Here is a 23,793-nt window from a genome sequence, read left to right on the forward strand (position 1 = left end):
TGTTCTGAACAGAATACATAAATAAAAACAAACTTTTTTTTTATTATCTTGACATAAATATTATAGATTGTTTTTCCAAGATTGTTTCCTGTGCTGCAGATGATTACTTGCTGGGTGAAAAATATAAAGGTACGTTCACGGCTGATAGTGAATATTATAATAATCGGGATTTTTTCCTCTTATCCATTATGATTACAAAGGAGAAGTTTCATGGTGTTTGGGGAATTATTTCTGTGGAACTGGGGGAGTGTTTTCAATGGATCTCTACAAACCCAAGTGTGCTGTGTGATTTGCAAATCCAAAGCTTGGACCAGAGCAGATACAGAAGTCACTGGCTTGTTTCTCACATTATTTGCTCATACAGTCAAGGCACTCAACCTCATCTTAAAATATATGATTGTTTCTGCAAATGATGGAAAATGAAAAAACCTTATAGGTAACTCCTCAGAGCATCAGTGGATCTTACATTACTCAAGACATTCTCTTGACACCATACATTTAAAAGTTCAATACACTAATATTTTCTCTGCTTACCCGGAAAGGTCTTCAATAAAGGACAAAATAATCAGGTTCTGGTTCTACTTACAGGCAGGAAGAATTTAATTTTACCTGTTCACACAAAAACTCAACTATTTCTCATCCAACATTGTGTAAATATATCCCAAGCTTAAAGAAAAGGTCAGATTGCTAAATGTATTGAGTTTGCTAATACAGTACAAGAATTTGTTTTAACTTTATTTTCATGTACATTTTCAGAATATATAGAATATAGAAAATGGTATATTTTAAAGACATATAAGGTAGAAAAAAAATCCTAAAATATGTTTGTTCTGCTCAAACTCTAGTTCAGACTGATTTGTTCATTTGTGCAGAACACTCCCATCTCTTGTGTGGCATCATGCACATGCTGGTGTTTGTACACAAGTGGAGGTGTTGTGCATCAGAGTATTTGTTGTGTGTGTGCTTTTCACTTTATTAAAGGGACAGAGCTTTTACTGTGGAATTAAACTGTGTTCATATATATCTACATCTTTATTTTAAATATTTGCTCTACAAATGACCTGAGCATTATCAAGGCAAGGAACTGAAGCATCCCTGCAAGTCAGTGGCATAAAAAGTTTAACTTAGAATTCTTCAGGACTGTCATCTAGATATTAGAGCTTTAATCTGTATTTGCTTTCAAATTTCCCTTATTGTTTCATGTTTTAATAAAAGTAGCAAAATGCCTAGCTAACAGTCTATCTACTTTCACCCTTAAACCTGCATCTATTTATTTAAGACAAATCCTGTTTGCTAGAAAAACTCAGGTTTTGAACCTGAAATGTATTCAGCAAATTATAGAAACACTTTTTTAAAAAGTAGGGTAATAATTCTTGAAATTCAGAGCACTCCCACTAAGAGGAAAAAAACCTGATGAAATACTAGCATGATGCTAGATTAGGAAGAATCCCTTTTCTTCAAAATGATATGGGTTTTTAACTATTATTGTTACTTTTACTGTAATGTCCTGCTTGCTCATCCTAATTTTTTAAGTCTTATTGGAATTTCTTTGTTCTGAAAACAAGCAGCACATGCCAAAGCATTATAGGATGCTGAAGGAATGAAGATGGAACTACATGACCTGTCACTCATGCTGGAGACAGTTCCTAAAAAGCTATGCACTTGAACTTTTACTTCGTGATAAATCAAGGATAAATCTGAAGAAAACAGAAAAGATTTCATTATCTGATGTCTAATGTAGCAATTATTAACTTCAGTAGAGCCACACTGCCTTATGATACTGAACTTGTTCTCCTTTAAGTGTAATACCTCATTAAAAACCTATTTACTTTTTTACTGCCTCTGCTTTGGGCCAGCTGTAGTGAATATGAAAGAAATAAATAAATGGTTAGAGCTTTTCAAAAGTCAAATCTGTACTTAAGCATCAAAGCTGTGACTAACCAGGACAGGCTGCTTCATTCATTCTCCACACTGATCTCCAGAATCATCATCAGCCAAATCCAGTATTACACTGCTGAGCAGCTAAGCCTGGTATTAGAGCAAAGATTTAGCTCACAAAATTACTGAAAAATAAAAACCAAGTAATTTTATCTTGAAACCTATCCTGGAATTCATAAGCATAGCAATTGCACTCTGATTTGATTAGTAGCAGAGTTTAGTTCCAGTAAAATCCACAAAGAAATTTAAAATCAATTTTTTAAAGGCCAATTTCCCAATGGGCAGACTCAGGGAATGCTTTTGTACAGGACACGTTAACCATGAAATCACTATGTGATAAAAACTCAGTGTAATAAACATGTTGAGTTAGGCTGTAAAAACCTAAATTTGGCATTGCTTGATCACTAGGCTGCTTAGAAATGTGCAGATAGGCCCAGTAATGCTTTCCTGTTTCCCTTTTCTCCCTCCCAGGAAGGCTGCCCAAGGTTCAGGGATCCAGGGCTGGGGTGGGGAGCTCCTCACCGCCCCAGCTGTGATGGGCCCAGGCTGAACAGGGAATTGGCTGATAAGTGCTCCCACCAAAGGCTCTGTGTGCCTAAATTAAATGTGAAACACAATCAAGAGAAACATTTGCTGGAGTACAAAAAGGCCTTGTTTACTTTTGCAAAGCAAGTGGTTTTAATAAAAACTTGATGACACTTACTGCACATTATAAAGAGCAGAACACTGGTCCTGAGCCAGGGCAGACGCTCTGAGTGCAGCTCTGGGCTTTAGAAGTGTTTGCTTTTTCACTGTCATCTGGGCCTTGTTTTGTTGCACGCCCTTCTATTTAACATATTTCAAAGGGATATCTGGTCCAGGAATATAATTAGTATATTGCTTACAAATTAATTTGTATGGGCTTTATTTCTAATCTACTAGAGGCCAGGAACAAACTGTTAATGTCTAATAAAGGAAAACAATTTATGATGATGAAATATGTAAAAGATACAACTTGGCTCTGTCTTGCTCCGACCCCTGACCTGGAGGTGCCAGGCATTTCATTTCACCTGCCTTCTTTTTTTTTTTTTTTTAATTCTGTTTCATATCAAGAACACAGTACATTTTTAGAGAAACAATACCTTTACTACAAAACCATGTAAATGATTATATACAAAATGGTTACTGGAATTTGGTTTTGTACTGCAGTGACAGAAATAACTAGGTGCTGACATTTATTTACGCTTCCTTAATACTAAGTACATCACTCCACTGATCAGGGTAAAGGCAAAGGCAATCCAGGCTAAGACAAAGGAATAGCCATATTGGCCTTTGGAAACTTCCATTACATATCCATGGCTCTGGTGCAGTTCTTCATGCCTGTCTGTGTAAATGGAAGCTGCAATCATAACACACAGACCTGCAGGAGGAAGAAAATAATAAAGGTCAGCATCTTAAAACATTATCAGTACACACATCTATTCACTCTCTCTTCTGTTAGCTGCTTCCACCAATGTCCTTTCTTGCAGATGCTCGTTTTCTATCCTCAAACTAACCTGGAAGCATTTCAAGACATATTTTCAGTTTATTTGGCAGGCTATAAATTTGAAGTGCTGTTGTGTATCTATGTCATTTTCAGTGAACGGAAAATTATTCTGAACATCTGGGTAGTTTTTAAGACTGACAAAAAAAAGAAGTGAGTGCTTGCCTGTAACAATTAGAGAGTTATTTAGTGTCCTCAAGAAGTTCAGCATCTCAAATTCTTTCCCTTCAAAGTTTAAATTACTTTATCCTGAGCAGTGATGGCATCCATGTGTTAACTGTCTATATATTACAGAATGGTACAGCTCACTCTTTAAACAATTATGAAGGATAAGCTATGGCCTCCGGAGCACTACAGAGTTCTCATGCAGCTCATTCTTTTTGAAATGTTTTCCTGCTTTCCTACATTCATGAAAATATAATTAAAGTCAAAAGCATTGAAAAATCACTCACATGACAGGAGCTGGATAACAGAAGTTAACACAAATCTTTCTCCTTGCTTTAGACGGAAGAGTTGAAGAATGAAAACCAGAAACGCCACACAGCAGAAAATGGTAGACAGGATCATGGCGGCCTGAACAGCCTGAATTGATTGATACTCTGCAAAAACAAAGCAGCTTTGATTAAAAATCATTTCTCTCTTTGCCTTCTCCTGCAAGGAGTAAAGGGGCAGAGCCGTGTTCTGTAAGCAGGAGTTCAGCAGATGCAGCAAAGCAGCCGTGTGTGCATTGCAGGGGCTGATTCTCCTCTGCTTCCTTGGTACTATACACAGCCAGTGGCCTAAAGACTTCTAAAAACTTCTCATCAAACTGAGTGAAAACACTGAAGAGACTTCTGCCACATCCCACCCTTTGCTGCCATAATGTCCCAGGAGCACAGTGAAACTGCCAGCTGTCCCAAACAGCTTCCAAATGCAGACCCCAGCCTCCCACCAGAGCTGGAGACAGCTCTGTTCAGGAAGGTCCAACCATGATATGACCCTTAGCACTAGAGATTCCTCTCATTCAGGTTTTTCATCCTGTCCATCACTTCCCTGTAACTGGGAGCTGAAGTAACCAATACCTTTTTAACCATGAGCAGCTGCTCTGTGTAAATCTGCAGCCACTGCAGCCAAGCCGGGCCACTGTAAATTTCACAGCAATTTCACCAGATCTGCTGAAGGAACACAGACACAGGCATGGAGGGACACTCACCATTGAACTCATCAGTGATAGCCATACAGGTGCTCGTATTCGTGGTACACACTCTCCAGACATCTGCAGAAAAGTTATCTCCCACCCACCAGGCCTGCAAAATAAAAGTAAAGGGCTCTTACAGGGAGAAAACGCAAAAAAAACTCCACAAAACTCCTTTGTTGTCCAAGTGTCTACTGATTATATACATCAGCCTCAACAATTTTCTGTTCATTTTTGATACTTAACCACTCCAATGAAATGTGAGATCTCATGGCATTTCAGAATAAAGGGTATACAATTCTCCACACATCATTCTCTTTTTAGACCTCTGTAAAGTAGGTAAGGGCATCTTAAACATCCCAAAGCACCAGGGATTTCCACTGTTTGGGCAGAAATTTTGTATAGTCAGTGATTACTCACTCCTTGAGGCACCTAGACAAGATGTGCTTTGTTCATCCAGACCCTGTTGAGGATGCACACCTCTCTGAAGGACAGTATTTGCTAATTAGCAGGAAATAGCATCACCTCTGAAACAGAAGTCCTTTATAGATGTTCTGCTTCCTGCCACTGAAATGATTAATCTCAATGCAATGCAGCTGTGCTGAGGTACGCTGTGGCATCTGTCTGGTAATGGCTGACAAATTAACATCCTCCTGGGGTATTTCTATTTTGAGGCTTTAACATTCAAGGCAAAATGGTTCTGCAGCATCTGAGCAGATTTTTACAGTAGCCTGGAAAATGACAAGCACTCCACAAGTGGCATTTCCTCAGGAAACCCATTCCCATTCCAATAGCTACCCAGGCCTTTGTTTTGACTAGAGCTGCACAAAATGAGACTTTTAAATACGATTCCTGGTAGGATCTGCTGCTTAAACAGACATTCCAGAAGCCTCAGAGCTTACTGTGCAGCTTTGCAAACAATACTGAAGTTAAAACTATAATATACTATGGTAGTAGGCATATGGATAAACAGAACACTGTGTTTTAAGAAAAAGAATTACTTCCTCAGAATGCCATTCATTTGGATTTTACAGTCCCAGTTCAATATGCTATTTTTTCAGCTCTGAGCTCTATATAATATAGAGATACATAATATAAAATCTAACAAAAGATGGTTGTACAGTTTAAGTTTTTAAATGTTCAAAGGTAGCTAATGACACAAAGCAGAGTGCATAGGCTTTTATTTCTGCAATAATTTGGGTTGTGTGCAGCAGATTTGAAATAAGATTAGGTTGCTTTGCCCACTGTCTTTGCTCTCTAAATATTCAAAGGTGCAGGGTAAGACAACCTGCTCCAGTGCTCAAATAATGACCTACTTCCATGGAACAATCAACCAGCTGGCTAAAATGTAACACCTGAGTTTGTACACTTTTGCCACAAAAAGTTGTGAGTAATGCATCATTTCACTTGGAGCATGGTCTTCACTAAACAGTATTTTCAGCAGCAGATTTTTTAATATCAAAAGCCTGTACATACATCAGACCTCACAGACAGATTCCAGTGCACAGACTTCTGATCAGGATAGTGGGCTGTTTTGGAAAATGGAGAATTCCATTAAAAGCTAGATATAAATATTGGAGAGTAAATTCTTTTTGATCACAAAAATAAAACAGAAATTTTGAAACAATGCAACAGAAAATATTCTAAAGCTTTGTGCTGAAGCTACTTCAGCTTAAGGGACACAGATACCTTCATGGTGTCTCTCATGATTTAACTGGGCATCTTGGACAAACACTTGTGAGGCAAAGCGCATCTTGACTGAAATTATCCCCATGCATTAATCACCAGCTGTTTGACTTTACGTACTTGAGACAAAAGGACAGTGGATCTTTCCCCCCTCTCTGCTTCATGTCCAGCTGAATCAAATCCCAGGGCTCCACCCTGTAAATATCCTCCCTGGCCAAATCTCTCTGAGGAGAGGGGATCTGCTGCCTTGGGCTACAACATGATGCCATGGAGAGCCTTATCCACCAGCAACATGCACACCCAAGGCATTTTTTGTTACAGAAAGGTCTTTGCTTCATTTCTTTGCTTCAATTTTTATGAAGCAAAGAAATCCCAGTGTGTTTGAGAGCCAAGGAGAAGAAATGACACTTACATTGTCGATAGTTGAGATGAACAGCAGAGCTGCTGAGGTTATGTGAAACACGATTATGAAGGCCAGGAGAATCAGCATCCTTGCTCTGGGGAGGCTTTAGGCTGAGATAAATCTGTTGAACGTAAGAAAGTATATGAACAGTCTTTAAGAGCTGTCAGTGGATCAACCTGCAGTTCTGGTGCCATTAGAGACCATAGCATCAGATGCAGCTGGAGTCCACAGCACTTGTTCTCTCTCTGCAGATACTAAACTGGCATCACGGGTGTTAAAATGAATCACAACCTGAAATGAAGCCAAAAGCTGCATTTTGCAACCTTCCAGCATGATGGCTGCAGTGAATAAACACACAAAGAAGTTTCATTCTGTGTGCAAGGATGGAAAACTCCTTCACACTGGCTTTTAGAGAAGTGCATTTCAAATTACACTGCCTCATGTGCAGTGATGAAAATATTTCCACTGACTGCAGTAAGGTCTTGTTCCAACCATCCTTCCAAAGAAGGAAGAACCAGATTTCAAAAGAATGCTTATAGAACAAAATTAAGTGCACCAAGAACTACCTCCTAGATTTAGAAATACTATGTTGTACCTTAGGCCTCACATCCTTTGTTCATACAGTTATAAGTTTTATCCATTGATAATGACTAAGGACTACTATTTTCTTCAATGTATTGCTCCTACTGGTAGGGTTGAATAAACCCATTAGTTTCAAAATAATCCAGTTAGCTATTTTATGTTCAGTCACTTAATACTCTCTGTAGGCTACCTATTACCTTCATACCTTATTTAACCCACCTATTGCAATGTCACCTCTCACATGAAAAAAAGTACATACAGGAGAATCAGAACCTGTATTTAACTGGAATCCCCAGGAAATCTGTGGGCATATAACAAACAGGTTAGGGAAAACTACTGCTACTAATACTCAGAAAAATGCAAATGCTTGACATATCCATTTCTTCTTGGTCAGAAATTCTTTCCCATTAATGTATGCTATAAGGAATTTGGAGTCTTGCAGATCTTTGCAGTTAAGATGCACCACTCTGTACATCATCTGCACATTGGCACTCATCAGTACATTAATGCATATGTACTTTCCTTTGCTTTGGACACATTCTATGATGTCAAATGACGCCACTCACATAACACAGCACATATCCAGAAGAAAGGGCAGTTAGGAATTTTAATACTTGCATTATTTTTTTCATGTCTAATCCCCTCTCTCCTACTGCCATTTACTGGAATCATGAACCACATTAATAATTTAACCAAAGAAAAGGACTACTCTGACAGCATTTTTAAAGCAGCTCCACTGGCACTCTCATCAGGACAAATAATAACTACTCTGCAAAACTTTAACAAAAAGATAATTGACAGCATAATAACTGAGTGAATAGAGACCAGGAGTTCCAGAATAATCCTCTCCATCTCCACTGCAGTACAGAGTTATAACAAGCTCAAAGGCAAATAGCATTGAAGTGCTTTTTTGAAAAATAAGGGGATAGCCTTATATCCATATCTAATTAAAATGACTGAGTGGGAAAGCCAAGTCAAACCCTAAAATAGGAAAAGCATCTACTCTAGTCCGTATTCCTTCCCATTTCCTCTCTGTTAAACTCTGCCTCCCCAGCCACAGTGAAGAACAGAAAGTGGGAGTTGCCTCCAGTGAGGTGATTCTGCTGTATGACTCAAAGTCCTCTGAATCCAGTTCCACTTCCAGAAACGTCATTCATGGTTCTCTATCAAGCCTTGCTTGAATGAAAGGAAGAAGAAAGGAAAAGAAGGTATTTTGTGGGTTTGTATAATGCCGCATCAAAATATTTTTCATTGTGATATGTCTTTGCACAGCACCCTCTTGTCTTGTGGCTGGTTTTTTTCTGAGGTTCATTTCTTGCACAGATGGTATCTAAGCATTCAATAATGCAACAATCATCTGCCATATAAGGAGAGAGAACCAAATTGTACTCGGTATTATTTTAAGAATAACAATACAATTTCATCTTATTACATGAAGCAACATAAAGTAAGAGAGACCAAAAAAATGTAACCTAATTAAAAACAATCTTGCAAAAGCAAGACTTGCCAGCACAGAAGAACCCACTTTATCTTCAATCAAGGGAATGGTTTTGTTTTACTGTTTTCAGCCATAAAGAGAAGTGTTTCAGACAGGACAGATAAATATGTATGGCTGCTAAGAAAAAGACATTTTTTGTTTTACCCAAATAAAGCCAAGATTAAATGAAAGAGATTTTTATTTCATCTCTAAAAAAAATGGACAATAAGAAAGGTCTGATGGGTCTGACATTTCTTTTTTGAAGGCCCTTCCTAAGAATCATCTTTAGATTCCCCCTCCTGCCTTGCTAGCAACTGCTCCCTTCACAAGCTGCTACAACTTCGTGCACACAGCGCTAAGCAATGACACATGGAGACAGGAATTAAATACACTGGGGGAAAAGAAGGAGACAGACCATTTCCAAGTAATTAATACCAGGAAAAGACAACAAGAACTGGTTATCCAATCTGTCATGCCTGAACAGGATCCCAGAAGTGCACAGACCTCAATCACTCCTACAAACTTTCCCTTCCCATGGAGAACCACGAGTTTCTGTGGTTCACCCTAGCCTGCAGAAGGAATAATGAAGGGAGGAGGGTTTTACAGAGAAATTCTTTGTGATCTGTAGGCTGGAAGAAAAGAACAGCTCCCCTCTTCCAAGATGCAGCCAACAATATTGCAGATGCTACTACAGAATGTGCAGCCCTCTCTAGGCAGAAATTCTGGGTTACAACTCTCAGAAAGATCTACTAGTCCTTCTCAACTCCACAAAATGCTGGAATTCAAACCTTACAGTGCAGACTCAAGATTCTCCCACTGCCTCAGCAAGCAGCTCTTCCTTCCCCAACCCTCTGAGGACAGCCTGCGTGGGAACCTCTCCTAGCAGCAAGCAGCTCCTTTCCTCTCCCTGTGAGCAAGGGAAGGACACAGCTACAGAGCACTGTTTGCATTAACATTCAGAATTCTTATTTCACTAATGTATCACTAACCAAACACTTTGGTAACATCCTGTTCTGCACACTAGCTGTACTCCTTTTCTTATTTACCATGAACTGCTTCCTGGACAGAGTGATTTTTCACCTTCTCTCATTTGCAGCTGAAACACACCATGCTCTCAGGTCAGGGTGTCCATGAATTTAAAGTACACTGCCTTTAGGCATGGATGAAGGCTGAGATGATGCAACAGATATTTGCCATCATTCCCCAAAGTGACTTGAATTCTTTTAATAGTTTTTACACACACACAAATATATGAGAAAAGCTTTTTGGACACACTACACTTACAATGATGGAGCCACACTTCTCAGAAGTGCATGATGAAAAGACTACAGGCAACGGTTACAAGTTGCAACAAGGAATATTCCAATTGTGAAAAAAAGTATTAATTATATTCAATGAGCATGATTAAGTACTGGAACAGGGCCCATGAGGCTGTGGGATCTCCATTCTTGGACATCTTCCTGACTCAACTGAAGCAAGGCCCAGAACGTCCTGATCTAACCCCCACGTGGAGCCAGAGTCTGCACCAGAGACCTCCAGAGGCTCCTTCCAGCTCAGCTCTCCTGTCAATCTGCAGCTATTTCAGGAACCTCCCTGTACCAACCTCCAGCAAAGCTCTGACAAAAGAGAACATAATATTTGACTTAGCTCATCACATGTGGCATTAAAAACAGATTTGGGGGTTACAGTAAGGATGACTTTGGATGTCAACATAAATTCCTTCAATTGCAAGGCTCAGCAGCTAATACCACTTCATAAGGCGTGGTGTAAGGCAGAAATGGACAGATACTGCTGAGCTACAAGTGCAAACTGCCACTGGATCTAGAAAGAGTAAGTTATAGGAATCCCAATGAACACATCCAGATTTGCTGTGGTAATAAAGTTTCCCACAAATGCTGTTAAGTTGCAGAATACTTATACAAAACACAATAAAAGAGAAAGCCAGTTAGAGCAACAACCCATATTTTTTTTCAATTAGTGCAGAAGTAATGCTCCAGTGCTACTTCAGGGGGAGGATAAATGCAGCAGTCACACTCTCTTGAATCTCATCAGTAATGCAGACTTTTGGAAGCAGTAGTTTGCACTAGTTTCATGGGAGAGAGCCTGATGAACTTTAGAAGAAGTGGCTAAGAAGGCCCTCTGCTATAATCTCCTGGACATGCAGAGACAAGTATGTTTATACAGGATAAAACACTACAACCATCACAGAATTGCACAGTAAAGCAAGGTATCTAGGCCAGGGTTTCCAACATTTCTGAACTGTAGTGTTTCAAAACCGGGTTGTCTCCCTATGTCATATCACACACAAAAACACATCCCCTGCAGAAAAGCTTCAGTTTATCTCCAGGATAAAGTTTATCTTTCATGTCCATCAGTATAAAGAAACATGACTATTAAAGTTTTTTAGTACAGCAAGCAAGCAAAAATGGAAATAGTCTTTGACAGTTCTTAACAGAAGTTTTATCATTACTTTCCAACCCAGATGTCATCTCCACAACAAATGCTTTCCTTTCCTCCCATGCAGTTGAACTCTGCTGCCAGGCTGTTTCTCATGTTTGTGCATACTCAGTTTTTGCAACCAGCAATACATAGTGCAGTGTGTTTGTCCTGGCCTCATTTGCATTGGAAAGGCTGAAGCTTACCCTCCAACACTGGCTGCTGCCCTCACTCCCTAAGATCAAGTCAGGGGTTTTTATCATCTTCATCTAAGCCCATGTCTGAGAAACCTTCCACACAGGCAATCCTGGTTCATACCCTTAGAAACACGGTGAAATCTCTGCAGAACAGCTCCTGCTCTGCACAGACCAAGGCTGGGGGTGTGCAGACTCTCAACACCCACATTTAGAGAGCTGAAAAGACACACCCAAAACAAGGGGCAGAGGATCCTGCTAAACAAGTTACCATACCTGCAGCTCTCTGCACTGAGATGTTTCATTGCAACAAGAACAGCAGGTCTTTGGGCCATCTATAAGCATCCAGTGCAGCTGAACTTTCTTGAGGTCACTGGTGTAAAACTGAATCAAAGCAAACCTTAATTATCAATTCTTCTGCCCCTCAGTGCTATAATTAAGTCTGAAAATGTGAAATTGTAAGAAGAAGTCTGTATACTTGTAGCATGAGAAATCTGTCATCTTGTGATGCATCATAAGTTGTTTGGATTTACATGTTTTTGCTCAGAGTTCTTCTGCCACATCTCATGGTGTCTCATGACATGTGAGAACTCAGAAGTTGGCTCACATTTTGCCTGTACCATTGTCTCTAAACTTGCACAAAATTCCCTGGTTTATAAAGAACAGACTGATAACTGTTAACTAACTTCTTTTTTTTTCTTTTATCAAGTATGAAGGGTTCTTTTCTTCTTGTGTGATTCTCAGAACTGGAACCAAAAGTAAAGTTCAGACAGCAGACTTTCTCCCAAGCCAGCAAGAGCTTTGAGGATTTCAACAATCCTCAAATGCCTAAATATCAAACAACATAAAGGACAAGAAAATCAGGAAATGTAATACCAAGAGAATAATTACACCAGTTGAAACAACTTACTCCAGTTTCTTTATTTCTTCTGTCTGAGTTAATTTAACAGTTGGGAACACCAACACTCTTCAAGTGTACATTCAAATTGTGACCTGTTTTCATGCCCAGGCGTTACCCAGCTAATAGCCAATACAGAAACTGAATGTCCTCCTTCAACCAGTGTCTGCAGCCAGCATGGAGACCTGCAAGAAGTGCTGGATGGCTCTGACTACATCTCTACAATACTGAATGGCGACCTAGGAGGGAAATGCAAAGTACAAGTAACAGTCTACACAGCACACGGGCTCCCATCCAATTTCTTCCTGCTGTAAAGCTAAGCATGAAGAACAATGTGTGTTCTACACGAAATAACATTCCCTGCCTCATGCTGGCTTTGGAATCAAGAGGGCTACGTGTCCTGTGAGCCCCTAGATGGCACAGAGACCATCAGCTCTTTTTGTTTGCCTAACTGAGAACATACTCAAGCTCTTTGTGCTACCTATTTTATGTGGAAGGAAGAGAGCTTTTCACTTACACTTCCACCTGCTTTTCTAAGTCCTTCCTCACAAAGCAAGGAAATCAGAAGGAAATGAATCAAAGCTCCCTGCACCAACCACTGTATGAAGGCAAAAAAATCAATATAGCAAAAAACTCTAATCCACTCTCTTTTTTACAGCTCCATTTGAATGACAATATGAATGGCTTTTTTTACACAATGGCAGAAAATAAAGCAGGGTCATCCTATCAGTTCCAGATTTATTGGTGCCTTTGCAGCAGGCTGTGTTAAGACCCAGCAACCTCCAGCATAGTTACAGCAGTCAGCTTGTTGTGTTTTGATAGTGAAATACATGGGCTTGGAGAGAAACTCACAAGACACAGTATGACCTAGTCTTTTTCTATTTTCTTTCGGAAAATCATGCCTTGCAACCAAAGCCCTGAGGTCTGCTCTTTGTGTGCACCACAACTAGTACAAATGTACACCTATAGCTTAATAAAACCTTTTGCTTTTACCGTGTTTGGATGTCTGTCCATCCTGCTGGTACTGGTAGGATTCCCTGAGCAACAGCAGACTTAAAGTGAAGAACTCATGTGCCTGGCCTCCCTACCACCTGTGTGTGAGGGGATGCTCAAGCACCCTTTCAGCTCTTCCTCAAACAACTTCATAAACACTCAATCTAGTCTCCTTTTCAGAAACCCCACCTAGTTACCAAAGTGAAAGAGACTGTGATTACAGGCAGGTCTGGCAGATCATCTGCAGCCTTCCTCCCTTCTCACCCTGTCCTCCTCATTAGGTCTATGCTACCAAGCAGGAACTCCAAAGTCCAGCAAATTCTAACCCTGCTGTTCCATACACTTCCAAACAAAACCAAGAAGCAAACTGCAGCAAAAATGCAACATCCTAGCTTTGAGTATGGAGACCAAAAGAAGCAGATGTTTCTAATTTCTTAGGAATGCTTTTAATAAAATTTTGACCTAGGGATGCCAGCCTTGCTGCCACTTCTGTAACTCTGTCAGTCATTTATTTGCAAACAAGTTTGGACTGGGTTTAGACTTGCCCTACCACTCCTTTCACTGTGGCCCTGCTGTGTGCACTGCTGAGGAAAGTCACTCAGCCATGAAGCCTTTGTGGGCAGACTCAGCAGAAGAAAGCCAGCTATGGGAACACAGGGACACAATGCCCTGCTGTGGGGTGGGGAAGTGTCACTCAGCAGGAAAATGAGCCTTGTGACAGCTTACCTGGAAATCCTAAAAAATAGCCTGAAGCTTAAAAACTTCAAGATAGATGTATTCAAATACTCCAGCAAAATCTGGAAGAGACATTACTAGCCACTATATGCTGAGAAGACAGTTTAGCAGGTACAGAAGTCAGCTGCCTACACAGACAGACATATTTGAATATAAGTCTTTAAGACTTCATCTTCTCAAAATTGCTTTTTAGAGGGTTTTGCGTGGTCAGCAGGAAGAGATTGTGCTGCTCCTCCAGCAGCACAAATCACGCCATCCTCAAAAGTAAATCTTTTACACATTCTTATGTTTCCCTAAAGCACTTTTAGTTGTAACTGTACTTTTATACTAGATAATAACAGTCTCATACTTAAGATGTTCTATATCTGCATCTAATCCCAACACAACCCACAGTGGTGTAAGGTAGGCTGACATATTACTAAATAATACCTAAAAGGGTTGCAATTAATCTCTGATTCCCATCACAGTCATCCACTCTTCCACCTTCAGTTTACGCTGAGCATCATATGCCTTTGGCAAATGCTAACAAAACAGTCTTTAATCAAAGACACCCCATGGTTCAAGGGATTTCTCAAAGGGCAAACATTGTTTGAGAAAACCCAGCAGTGATTTGAAAGAAGTAACTGCTTGTGTATTGCAGTTTCTGGTTTCTTGCAAAACATAAAAGTATTCTGTCAGCTTTCACAAAGGTATGTGCAAAACTTGTTATAAAATGTTTGCAACTTAAGTATGTATGGGTAGAGCTTAACTGTATTCTTAGAAAATTAAAGAAAGCACGCATCATTTCAGGCGTTCAATGCATGCTCTCTGTTCAGCCAGTTTGCTTGTTGTGCACCAGATACCACTTCAATGGAAACAAAGCTGTGGTGTACATTAAACCCTTCTTAACAATCAAGCTGGCCTAGAAGTACTTAAAACTTGTTTTTTCCTAAGCTTAACAAGACAAGAACCTCTCATTCTCACTTGCTCATTTTCAAAGATCAAGACAGAATGGGGATATACTTGCTTGCAGGTAAAGGCAAACACATGGAAGGAAAAAGAACTGTTTAACTTTAGAGATGAAAATATATGGCTATAAATCAGGTGTGAGCACATTTAGGATGTAAATTACAAGTCTTAGAGCTATCACATTCTTGAACAGCCTTACAATCATCACAGCACAGGAAAAAGAGAGCTCCACAAAAGGATTTCCGTGATGCAGGGACTGTGCTAGCAGGGCGGCAGACCCGCTGTCCTGAGAGGACCCTGCAGCTCTGCTCTCCTGTGAAGCCTCTCAACAGCTTCACTGAGGCCTCTGTGCATTTCACAACAGGCTTTTTGCATGATACCCATGCCCGTGGCACTGGGCTGAGCTCCCTGCCAGGCTCCAGGGCTGCTGGCAGCAGTGCAGGCTGTTGGGCAGTGCAGTGACACCGGGCTGACCATGACACAGCCAGCTTGAGGCACCTTTTGTTTCTCAGGTGGGCAGCCGAGCTCCCAAGAGTGAGCACAGCTTGAGCCCCTTGTCTGAGGGTGACCCAAGGGCCCCCACTGCCTGCCAGCCCCCAGGGCAGGGGCAGCACGCACAGAGCCCTTTGCAGCCTGCTGGCACAGCCCTGCCTCTGGCTCCATGGCGCTGGGACAATGACACGGGGCTGTTCCAGTGAGCTATTCAAGCTATGGGAACCCTCCCGGGAACCTGCTCCTGAAACAAACAGCTGAACTGAGGTGTGGCCTGGCCTCACCCCTGCTCAATCACTGTGTGGACACATTTCAGTGTCGAGCGTGTCTCTGCTCAATACCTTGGCAGGGCAGGGAGTGACAGACCAAGTAAAATACCAGACCTTTATATCAGGTTGACAGATAAAATGTGTCCTCAGTCAATGAAAAGGAAAAAAAAACCCCACACCTGCAGCATTGATTAGAAATTAACAGCTCTGAGTGAACCTCAGACCGTGGGCTCCACTGACTACAGACTGCTGCTTATCCAGAGATTATTCCAGATACAACAGAACAGCTCAAGTGATTTATGATGTTCCACCTAATTAACCAACAAACAAAGGCAGAAAAGGTCTGTCTTTCCAGATTGAAAGCAATGCATTTAATTCCATAGAAATAAAAGCTGATATTGTTTTAACTTTGGCAGATGCTCTGTGGAAATTGCTAGCAATTAAATGTGTTGCATTCACTGTTGTAAAATTTTCAAACTGCTTGTTTTGATTTGGCTTTGACTAGCTCTGTGTTGAGAAATTTTGGTTTTAGTTATTTCAGAGTTTACACATCATCTATCAAGAGTGTGAAAACACATTTCTATTGGCGGTACAACAGTTGGTTATAAAACAAAAAGCTTAAACTCTCCACAACTACTACTCTGTTTGACAGCAACACTGTAGCACAGGATTACACTGAATACTGTGCTACCTCCAGAATGCAATTTTACACCATAATTTGGAATCAGTGCCATTAAAGCTGCCATGTGGACTCTACAAATCCAGGCAGAAGGATTTCCATGCCTTGTTTGAGCACACTCGGTGCACAGCTCCTCTACGCTGACTGCTCAGCCCCTGGGTCACTTTGATCCACCCTGGCAGCTGCACCTTGCCAGGCTGGACAGTGCCTGGGTCACTGCACAGCCACAGGGCCAGGTAAGGGTACACCAAGCACCCTGACAGATGGGCAGGCTCAGCCAGAGCCCTTCAGTTGGTCACAGACTGTTCTGCAGGCTCTGGACTTGGGTTTGTTTCTGCCTTGGAACTAAACCGCAAGTTTGTTCTTCAGGGGACTGAGCACTGCAAGCCCTGGAGAACAGGTGAGTGTGCAGAGCCCACCTGGCAGCACATGCACCTCAGCAGAGACATCCAGGCCTTTGGAAGGCCTCCTTCTGTCTGGAAGAAGGCCAAAATTTGGATCTATTTCAGGACACTGAACACCTGCATTACACAGCTGAGGGAGTGTTCCTACTGCCCACCTCAGCTGTTTGCGGCCCATGCAATCCCAAACATAGCACAGTATTTAAGAGTCAGTGAAGCAAACCATAAATATATATCCTATAGCCATCTCTAAGGGGTATTTGAGTCAGTCCACTTTCTGCTCCACCTACAGACTCCTGTGAAGATCTCTACACAGCCAGAGGGTTGTATTTCAGGGTCACACCCAAATTATGAGGCTTCACCTGGCATGCACATATCATCATTAAACCTGCCCATGAAACTTCATCAGCAAAATAAAAAGGTGTAATTACATTTTCCCTATTCAGTGGAGTTATAATAATTCCTTTGATGGATGAATTCAGGCCATCAGTCTTTTTCTTGAGTCTCACCCAGCAAGATGTATTTTCTAATAATTATGATACTTATCTTCCTAATGAAGTCATAAGCATCACCTGACATTTTGAGGTATATTTTACAAAACTATCTACTCTCTAAAACAGTAAATTTTTTAGCAAAAACTGAAACTCCACTGCAATGATCATGGTTTGCTTTGAGCATCCAAAAAACAAGCAAACCCTAACAAACACTGAACAGCTCCATGAATGGAATTCCTTAGCGCTGTGCTTATGTTCTCCCTGCATTCCCTCTGAGACCAATGTGATTTCAATAAAAGCTGTGCATTCCTTTCTACTTTCAAATTTGGCTGTGCTGAAGTTTCACATGGATTTTACATACAGTGTTTGTTTCACCTCAGAGTACATATCTTTCTTATTAGTTCCTGTATAACACAGTGCCTCATTCTGCTGGGTGTTCTTCCAACAGGAACATGGAGGAGGACCTGGAAAGTACATCTGCCAGCTAGCAGCATGAAAGACCTTGTCCCCAGAGACCTACTTATCTCTTTAATTAAACACATTCTTGTCCTGATTTATGTGGGGATGTCATGTCTTACATGATGCTCAGGACGCAAATTGAATGTGAAGTGCCAGTGGAAAATCAAAATATATTCAAGTGAAAAGGGAAGAGTCTCCTTGTGCTGCCACTGATTTCATTTTTAAATGACAGGGAAACTGCATTATGAAAGGCGACAGCCTACACCTAATATTCTTAGCAAAAGTAGAGGAAAGTCTTGCTTCTACCCATATGGGACTCATCAGTACAACGTTCTTCTAATCACTGAAGGAATGTCAAACCTGAATTGGGAAACAACCTTGAGACAAACAAGACAACAAAATAAAAGCCATAGTAGTAGAAGTAAAAGAAAGACACAAGGCAACTGTGAAGCAAGAGATGCTAATAAATCAAGAGGGGTCAAGTGCATTAACTGAAAGTGGGTGTAAGATAGAGATGCTCATTTCTTCTAAACAATGTTGGCCAGCAACAGTAACTCCAGCGTCTATGAACTGAGACAGATTCTTTGTCGAAGATAATGTTGCAGCAGTCTCAGTCTTGACCTGCTCAGTCTGTTGAACAACTTCCTTTATTAACAAGGTATTAAATCTGTGTAACCAAATAAAACTAACTGTTTTTCCTTACTGGCAAATCCACAGCATAATCAACACTGTTTGCATGTTTATGATAGAAGTCTTTCCAGACCACAAACAAAGAATACAACACCAGTAGTGTCTTGTCTACTGATTGCATGTTGTTTTTATTTGAAATTATATTAACACACCATTTTTCTTCCTCAATGAGCATACTAACAAGAAACTGATCAGCATGAAGAGTCTTCATGATATTGCTGCATTTCAGCTAATGTTGATGGCTACTGGCAGAGCAATTCCTGGATTCCTGGGCAGACAGGGACCTGGTAACATCCCCGTCAGCCACGCAGCTGGCGTGATACAATCTGTACACATCTTTATTCAGCACCGAGGATGAACCTTCCCTCAGGTATCCCAACAGTCTATTTCCTAACTCAACTCTACAAGTTCACAAGGAGGTTCAGAGAACAGCAAGAGTTCCTTCTTTCAATGTCTTTGAAGCAAAGGTGAAGTCCTTAAATCTTATGCTGAACAAAGTCATATCAGCTTCTGGTGGCCATGCTTACCATATGCCTTCGTTTCCTCCTTCTCACACAGCTGGTGAAACTTTGATTTCACCAGCTGTGGCAAGTACCTGTACCCCAGCTGCATTCCTTAGGATGGCATTTGTCACACACTCTCTTACAAAAGTCTTGCTGGACTGTGCAGCAAAGTATAATTCTCGTTTCTCCCCCCAGTGAAACTCATGCCCAACAGTCCCCTACCATTTGTGTGGATTCCTGCCTGCCCACACCTGCAGCCACCTGGCACCTCAGTCCCAGCAGCACAGCCTCACAGCTCTTGTCTGAACTATATGGACAGCAAAGCCTTCAACAGCTGAGAGGAGGTCTGGATGAAAGAGTCACTATAGACTATTTTTATTTGATAGAAAAAACATCTGCTCAGGCGGGCAAGAAGGCTTATTTTATATAGCTAACACACCAACACTGTATATACAGAGTCTGCAAGTAAATGAAGAGAAAGAGCTGCATTTTGTTTTTCTGATGATGAGCCAACCATAGCTGTTTACTTCCAAAGTTCCTAAAGAAAATGCCAAGGTAATTCAGTGTGGATTTCACAGCTATTTAGTGGGTTTCTTCACAGCTCTGTATCAAGTCTGAGGATACTACTAAGATGCTCTACAGCGATAATTACTGATCATTTACATACTATTCCCAACAGCTGTGAGGAGGGGAAAAAAAAAAGACCTTCCTACACCATGTGAACAAAGTATTCCTGCCAATAAATTAAAAGAGAGGCTGAAGCGCAGGTTTCTTGATGGCAGTATTCTGTGGGCAAGAACAAGTCGTGGATAAGCCTGCTGAGGAACAGATAGCAATGTACTGTTCTTCCTAGAAATGTCCAAACAAGGAGCTGACCTCTCAAATTCAATACTCAATATTGCAGACAACCCACGATACTGAGAGCTGCCTGTCCAGTATCTGGCACACAAACAACATCCCCGATGTAAGTGGAGCATTACCTATAGATAAAAACCACCCGTGAGTGAAACTGCAGTTCGACTCAAGCAGAAAAACCTTTAATGCTGGCCAAAACTTCATAAACCGAAATCTGCACTGAATTACATCTAAGTGTATTTTCCTTCCACTGTCCGGGGGGGGAGCTGCCAAGAGCTGCTACAGCGTTACTGCAACACACGCGAACTCCGCTGAGAGTTCATTAGAGAAAAGAACAGCAAGAAACTATCCCGTACAGAACGCGAACTTTCTGCTGGCTTGGCCCAGCCTGGACTCACTGGCGATGAGCCCCTCGGCCCGCCCCGTCCCGTCCCGCTCCCGAACGCCCGGGGCGAAGAGCGGGGCCGGGGCTCGACGGGACCGGGACCGCTCTCTCCGGCTGGCCCAGCGACGGCGAAGCACCGCAGCCACCCAAATGAAATGTGCTTCGTAGTAAACAAACGCGTGCTTTTAATTTTTCCCCAATTCTGACGGGTCTCTTCCTCCCCTGGCCGGCGAAGCCGCCCGCTCCCCCCGCCGCCGCCCCGCTCCCCCGCGCCCCCCGCCCGGCCGAGGCTACTCACGGGCGCGGGCCGGCGGGCAGCTCTCCGGGGCTGCGACCGTCTGGCGGCGGCGGCGGTGCCTCCGCCCGCCCTCCTGCGGGAATGATGTCAGCGGCGGCTGGGTGTGGAACCAGAAGGGCTTTCAAAAGTGCCCCCCGGCCGCTGGCGGCGGGAGAGGGGTGTGAGTGTGTGTCTGCGAGAGTGTGCGGGCGCGGAGGGAGGGACGGACGGACGGGGCGCGCACAGGAGAAACTTTCCCCGCCCGTTCCCACTCGGGCGGGCATCCAGGCGCGCCGCCGCCCGGCCCTCCCCGGGGGCGCTCGGCCCGCCGTCCCCCGCGGCCGGGGCCGGTCCCCGCAGCGCTGCCCCCGCCGGCCCCCGGACAGGGCGGGCCGAGCCCACGTACAGGATGCCAGCGGCCGGGCGCTCAGCCCGTTCCTCGGGCGGCCCCCGCCTTCCCGAGGAGTGACAGTGACCGCTCCGCACCGAGTGCGGGAGGCGGCGGGACCCCGGCCCACGGAGCCGCGCACAGCGAGGGGCGGCCGTGCCACCCGTCACCGCGGGCAAGGACGGACGGCTGCTACCCGATGGTAGCTGGGCCAGGGCTTTTCCCGGGAGGGACAGGGCGAGGCCCAGGGCGGAGTCCTCTCACGGGAGCCATAGCGGGGGAAAGCAGCCGCGATTCCCAGAGCGGCCCGGGACAGCTGCGGCGGCCGCGCCCGGCGGGGTGGGGGCCGGGAAGGCGCCATTTGCAGCCGGCCGTGCTGGAGCTGCTCCCGGCCCTCAGCGCCGGGCCCAGCGCGGGCCGAGCCCCTGCCCCGGGCGAGCGGGGCCGGCCGCCGGCGGCGCCGCTGAGGGACGGGCCTGGGGGCGCCCCGGGCGGCAGCGAGTGCCATGTTAGGGCAGAGCTGCCCTGGCCCGGGGCCCGGCGTGCCAGGCTCGGCTCGCTGCTGCCTGGGCTTGTTCGTCACGGAGAAAAACGTGTGTGCGGAGAGCTGAGGAAAGCTGCGCTCATAAAGCCGGCCCCGGGCAGCACAGGTGAGAGCGGGGTCACTGCCCGCGCCTCACGCCGCCGCCCTCCTGAAGGGTTCCCCAGCCACCATCGCCAGTGGCAAACATCAGTCACCAGCCGTGCCCGATTCCAGCTTGGCTCTCACATAGCCTTCGTCAGCGGGGCGATGGTATTTACCGTGACTCAAGCAAGCTGAAGACCGTAATTCGGCTTTTTGGCTGCCTTGCAGGTTTTGGTGTGGGTAGAGCCTCTTGGTTTGTTCAGATGGCTAGAAGGTCTCACCTGCCCTTATCTGCCTGTTCCCGTGTGATTACCAAGCTGTCTGCTTTACATTGTTTTCTGTTGTGTCTTGCCCTCTGTTACAGTTCTGCACAAGTTGCTGTCAACGTTTGTTTTGGATGTTACCTTAAAATTCAGCAGACCACGACTCTTTCAGTTCAGACTGTACGTGCAAGTTTACGAGCAGTGTTTCCCAATCCCAGAGATTACCTGTTCTGTTAGAACTGTAGTGAATTCCAGCAACTCCATCCCTATTCCTAGAGTCTTTACACAAATAGCAGCTATTATGCTGAGCAAAAACACTGTGTTGGTCACTATTCAAAAATTAGCAGCATGGCCCTACTTCATTGCACCTTCATTTTTTCTGAAGTGCAGCATTAGTGCCCTTGTACAGCTGTTAGGAATGTCACATCTTGCTAAAAAGCAGAATTAAAGGAACACTATGAAAAAGTTGCTTTGTCAGTCTAAGCACAACCAGCAAACACTGCAAGCAATTCAGCTGGGGTGGATGGCATTTGGTGGCATGGCAATCTCTTATGTTGTCTTCTGCACTCAGATATTAGCTTCAGCTCTGGTGTAACTGCCAAACACATCTTGTGTTTACAATCACTTCAGGATCATACACAAGAATATCCAGGGCCATAAACAGTTCCTAGTGTTCACTACAATTTACATTTCTCTATGCTCATGTATTCCAAGTTTCTGGATAGGAAAGACTGACACTTAAAGTAGTGGCTGCTTCTTTGTTTGTACAACACCTCATTTCTAGTAATTGCCTTGAGGTTACACTGGAGGGGGAATTCAAAGTGGGTCTCAGGGGAGATGTTCATAGTTGTGGGGCTGAAGGAGCAAAAATGAGAAACTTACGAGTATCAAGTGCAGGAGACAACCCTGTTGTCAATTCCCAGGAATTTCAGGAAAGTGGAACCTCACACTGAGCCAACCACTGCAAGCATGACAGCCTGACTTCCCCTGAGCTGAAGTATTAGAACTGAAGTCACTAAAACATTCCCCTCATACAGAGATAAGTTTGCAAGTGGAATATGACAACAGAACACTTGATTTTTAAACCAAAGATGTTGCTTACAAGTCAAGGTACTAGAAAGAGGTTAATTGTGCTTTATCATGCACTGCATTTGAGGTGCTGCTTGCTAATTAGTGCAGAATATTGTCCCTATAGGAAGACATTTACTGTTAAAAATTTGGGTCTCCTTTCTTCTCCCTCAATGCCTCATACTTGAATTTTTAATTGTTGAATAGCTGTTATCCATATTTTATCTTAGCTAGAAGCTGAATAAATGCTTTTAAAGCAATGTTAACACACTGCCAGATAACTACAGGCTTTTCCTGGAAACAGATTCTCCAGGTTCTGCTTTTCAGGCTTGTATTGCACTGATGTACTTTGAGTGGTTTGGGGTTTTTTTCACTAATGCAGTGCTAAGTATCTGAAAGAGGTATTGACCTTTTTCCTGCCTTTCCGTTCCCTAATTTGCAGGAGGAATAATGATATGAAGGAAGGCTTGTTACATCCAAGTACCCCCTTCTACTTTGCTAAGTTGACAGCAGAGCTGTTTGAAAACAAAGTCACTGACAACAGAATTCCTGGCATGGAAATACAAGACAAGCCATGCCATTCCATGCCAGTTATTCCTGCTTATCTTACCATGTTCTAGACAGCATCTTTGAAAGTAGCCAGAATTTATAAATGAACAGAGGTATCTCTTCCACTTCCCACTACCAGCTGCCGTGCAGTGAACACAATTTACCTGTGTATTACAGATAAGCCTTTTTTTCCACTAGTTAGAACTCCCTTTTACACATGAGGAGCTTTCAGAGCAAAGTGTGAAAGTGCAGGCTGAGTAGCCATCATGACCAGGAGAGGCTGTATAATGGAATTACAGGCTCAAATATTGATCTTACTGGCATAGTGGGCATTGGATGGTGAAAGTTCCATGTGAAACCTTGATTTACAGACATTGATTTTTTGATTTTTTACTCACAGTGATGACATA

At 43.1% G+C, this 23,793-nt stretch overlaps 1 protein-coding gene across 1 annotated transcript; it reads right to left on the reverse strand.

Moving 5' to 3' along the window:
- Window positions 1-2,570: 2,570 nt before the first annotated feature.
- Window positions 2,571-20,798, reverse strand: EMP2 (epithelial membrane protein 2). Its single transcript, XM_064726270.1, has 5 exons — window positions 20,512-20,798; window positions 6,733-6,844; window positions 4,653-4,746; window positions 3,913-4,059; window positions 2,571-3,337 (listed from the first exon to the last, which is right to left on the reverse strand). Exons 2-5 carry the CDS (start codon window positions 6,808-6,810, stop codon window positions 3,153-3,155), a joined length of 504 nt encoding a protein of 167 aa, XP_064582340.1. The 5' UTR covers window positions 6,811-6,844; window positions 20,512-20,798; the 3' UTR covers window positions 2,571-3,152.
- Between the last annotated feature and the right edge of the window lie 2,995 nt (window positions 20,799-23,793).

This window comes from Zonotrichia leucophrys, chromosome 14, assembly GCF_028769735.1.
Source record: "Zonotrichia leucophrys gambelii isolate GWCS_2022_RI chromosome 14, RI_Zleu_2.0, whole genome shotgun sequence".
Taxonomy (NCBI): Eukaryota; Metazoa; Chordata; class Aves; order Passeriformes; family Passerellidae; genus Zonotrichia; species Zonotrichia leucophrys.